Raw genomic sequence first — 3,675 nt, 5'->3', positions numbered from 1 at the left:
CTCAGGTTCTTTGTGAATAGGAGGCCGGCCACGATCCCGGGGCCTCAGGGTAATACAGAAACCTGACTCCAAGCTCCAGAAGGGACTTGAAGGGTTTACTTTGGGTTTTAGGGGTATTAGAAAGCCAACTTCAGACTCTAGGCCTTGTGCTCTTGGCCCTCAAATGTGAGGTTCTTGGAGGAAGGGAGGGAGGCAAGGGGAGGGGAGGCTAAAAGGCAGCTGAGGCTCACCATGGTGCTTCCACCACCAGACAAGCGCCACGTGTGCCTGACCACGGTAGTGATCATGAGCAGCATGGCCTTCATGGATGCCTACCTGGTGGAGCAGAGCCAGGGCCCCAGGAAGATCGGTGTGTGCATCATTGTGCTGGTGGGGGACGTGTGCTTCCTGCTGGTCCTGCGCTATGTGGCCGTGTGGGTCGGGGCTGAGGTGCGCACTGCCAAGCGTGGCTATGCCATGATCCTCTGGTTTCTCTATATCTTCGTGCTACAGATTAAGCTCTACTTCATTTTCCAGAACTACAAAGCCGCCAGGCGCGGTGCGGCCGATCCCGTGGCGCGCAAGGCGCTGACGCTCCTGCTGTCGGTGTGTGTGCCAGGCCTCTTCCTGCTGCTCGTGGCCCTAGACAGCATGGAGTACGTTCGCACTTTCCGCAAAAAGGAGGACCTGCGTGGCCGCCTCTTCTGGGTGGCCTTGGACCTGCTCGATCTGCTGGACATTCAGGCAAACCTGTGGGAGCCTCCGCGCACAGGGCTGCCCCTCTGGGCTGAGGGCCTTATGTTTTTCTACTGCTACATGTTGCTACTTATCCTGCCTTGTGTGTCCCTCAGTGAGATCAGCATGCAGGGGGAGCACATTTCCCCCCAGAAGATGATGCTCTACCCTGTGCTCAGTCTGGTCACCGTCAATGTGGTCACTGTCCTGGTGCGTGCGGCCAATATGGTGCTCTTCCACGACAGTCGCGTCTCGACTATCTTCATTGGCAAGAACGTGGTGGCTCTGGCTACCAAGACCTGTACCTTCCTGGAGTACCGACGCCAGGTTCGCGACTTCCCACCCCCTCACGGGGCTCTCGCCCTGGAATTGCAACCGCCTCAACCCCCCCCACCCCAACTGCTGCACAACTCAGTGCCTCATGCGCCCCCCATTCATAGTGGCCCTGGTGCCCCCCACGGGCCTTCCCCTACTCGGGACACACTGGACACGTGACAGGTACTACCTACCATGGCCCCTGCTCCTGTGGATGAAGCTTGGGCACATGAATCTACGGAGGGACCCGTGGGTGGGCAAGGAGCACGTGTGGTTTGCATGGGACAGCACGGCCAGAGCCAGAATGGGAGGAGCTCCCACCTTCCCTACACTCAGGCTCAGCCTGGGATCCCCGAGGCCTCTTCATCTCAGGAATAATCTGGGGTGTCCCTGAAAACCAAATGGATCCTCCAATCCCTGGACCACCCTCCCTGGGCCAGAGAACTTTCCAGGCTATTTTAAGGACTGTCAGGGCTACCTAATCCAGGCCAGCCCACCTGAGCTGTAGCCCTGGGAATGAATCCTCCCTTTGCTGGATAGAGAGGGCAAAAGATAACAGCACTTCCCATGTTCCTTGAATTTAGGCCTGTGGATCTGTCATTTTAAAGACTCCTTTACCTATTCAAAGACTGGACCTTCAGAGTCAGTACTCAATGATTTTAGACCCCAGTACTTTTGGGGCTTAGAGATGCGCTCATAGTATGTGAGATGCATGTGACAGATTGACTCTATGGGTTGGGGATGATACAGATGCAGCTTCCTATTTCTCTGTCTTTAGGATTTCCTAATCTGTCTACTTCAGGTCACTAGCACTTCCCCTGAGAGATGTTTGAGACTTACTGAGACACCACCCATATACCCTACACTTATCCTTCCCCCCCCCCCCCCCCAAAGAAAAAGGCCCTCAGCATATAGGTTACCTATCTGTTGTGGACCTTTCCTGAGTTCATTCACAAATACAAAAATTTCATGGTCCCTGAATCTAGCTTTTCCCTTGAAATAACTAATGTCTAGTCACTAGGATGCTATATTCTTCATTCCTGTTCCTACCTCTGACCTGTTTGAAGAGCTCCAAACCAGGAATTTCAGAACAGATTCCCTTAACAGTCTCCTTTAATGAAAGACTCCTGAGCATTTAGCCCTGATTCCATCTCAGACAGAACCCTAATTCTGGTTATTGGTATCGATTTCTTTGCTCCAGAGTGAACCAGACTCTAGACTGAGCAACTCAGGTTTGTCCCTTTCTTTGTACCTGCTTCAGTACCGAATCCAGGGATGCCTTTCCCTCACCCCAATCTGCTTTAGTGAAGGGACATAAGGGATCAAGAGACTGACATTGTAGGCCACTAGTCTTGAGAAGGTCCAGTGAAATCCCTAAGCTCTTAGTAAGAAGGATGGTTGAGTGTCTCTGCCCATGTCTCGCCCCTTCCTTTCTTCATTTCCCCTTTCCTTCATCCTAAAAGTGCAAGGGTCTAATGGGCTATAATGGGATAGAATAATCAGAATTCACCCTGGACAGAGTCTAGGAGCCCTATTTTATGACTAGGCTCTCCTTGTAGGTTTGCTTGGGTTTCCTTTTCTTTTCTCTGAGATTTGTGAACATTGCCTCAAAGAAAGTGTGTGTGTGTGTGTGTGTGTGTGTGTGTGTGTGTGTGTGTGTGATAGAGAAAGACAGAGACAGAGACACAGAGAGATGCAGAGACTGATAGAGACAGAGACACAGAAAGGGACAAATCATATCTCTAACTGTGGAGGTACCAAGGAAGCAGTTATATAGAGCAGGAAGGGTAGTTTGTCTGCTTGAGCAAGTTTTTCTCAAGGATGAGAGAATCAGCCTAACTTCCTCTTCTGATTAAAAACTCTTTGACACAGCTACTTTGGGGTTATTTAAAACTCTTATATTATAACAACCCAGACAAGTGGTCATCCAGACTTGCTGGAAGATCTTTAGCAGTGGGAGTTACTATCCCCTAAGACAGCTTATTCCATTTGTCTATATTTCTGATTATTAGGAATTTTTCTTTATGTGGAAACTACACATTTCTTTCTCCTTAACTTCCCCTCTTTATTCCTATTTCTGTGTTTTGGAGCCAAGCAGAACAACTAATCCTTTTCCCATGTGAGCCCTTCACACACTTGTAAACAGCTAGCCAGGCTCCTTCCTCATTCTTCCTTCAACCAGTCTTCTCTTCTGAGATAAACTTTCCCAGTTCCTTCAACTGACCCTTTCTGACATGGTGTCCATTTCCCTCACCATTCTAATCACTCTTCTCTGAATCCACTCTAGCTTATCAACATATTTTTTAGAATGTTGCACCCAGAACTCAACATAATACTCTAGATGTGGTATGCCCAGGGCAGAGGGCGGTGGGACTATTATCTTTATCTTTTTGGGTAGTGGGTCAGTGCTCTGAGATTACCTTTCCCACAGAATAGATAGGCCTTGCTTTTCTAGGAGCCCATGGGTCCTGGGGATATGTTCTTTCAGAGCAAGGATGGCCTATAATATCCTGATCCCTGGTGACCTAGGGAAGCTTCTTGAATTTTTTCAATCACTCAATGTCTCCCCCCACACTCCCACACTACCTATATGCTTTCCTGGGCCCCTGACCACCTCAGTTTGTGGCTCTACCCTGCAGAGGCCTG

General features: G+C 49.9%; 1 protein-coding gene across 1 annotated transcript; it reads left to right on the top strand.

The window, feature by feature from the left end:
- The first annotated feature begins 231 nt into the window (after window positions 1-231).
- Window positions 232-1,209, top strand: TMEM121 (transmembrane protein 121). Its single transcript, XM_044661939.1, has one exon. It carries the CDS (start codon window positions 232-234, stop codon window positions 1,207-1,209), a length of 978 nt encoding a protein of 325 aa, XP_044517874.1.
- The last annotated feature ends 2,466 nt before the right edge of the window (window positions 1,210-3,675 follow it).

The sequence above is a fragment of the Gracilinanus agilis genome, chromosome 2, assembly GCF_016433145.1.
Source record: "Gracilinanus agilis isolate LMUSP501 chromosome 2, AgileGrace, whole genome shotgun sequence".
Classification (NCBI taxonomy): domain Eukaryota; kingdom Metazoa; phylum Chordata; class Mammalia; order Didelphimorphia; family Didelphidae; genus Gracilinanus; species Gracilinanus agilis.
Note: the sequence above shows the minus strand (reverse complement) of the source record. Positions and strands in the feature narration are given on the sequence as shown.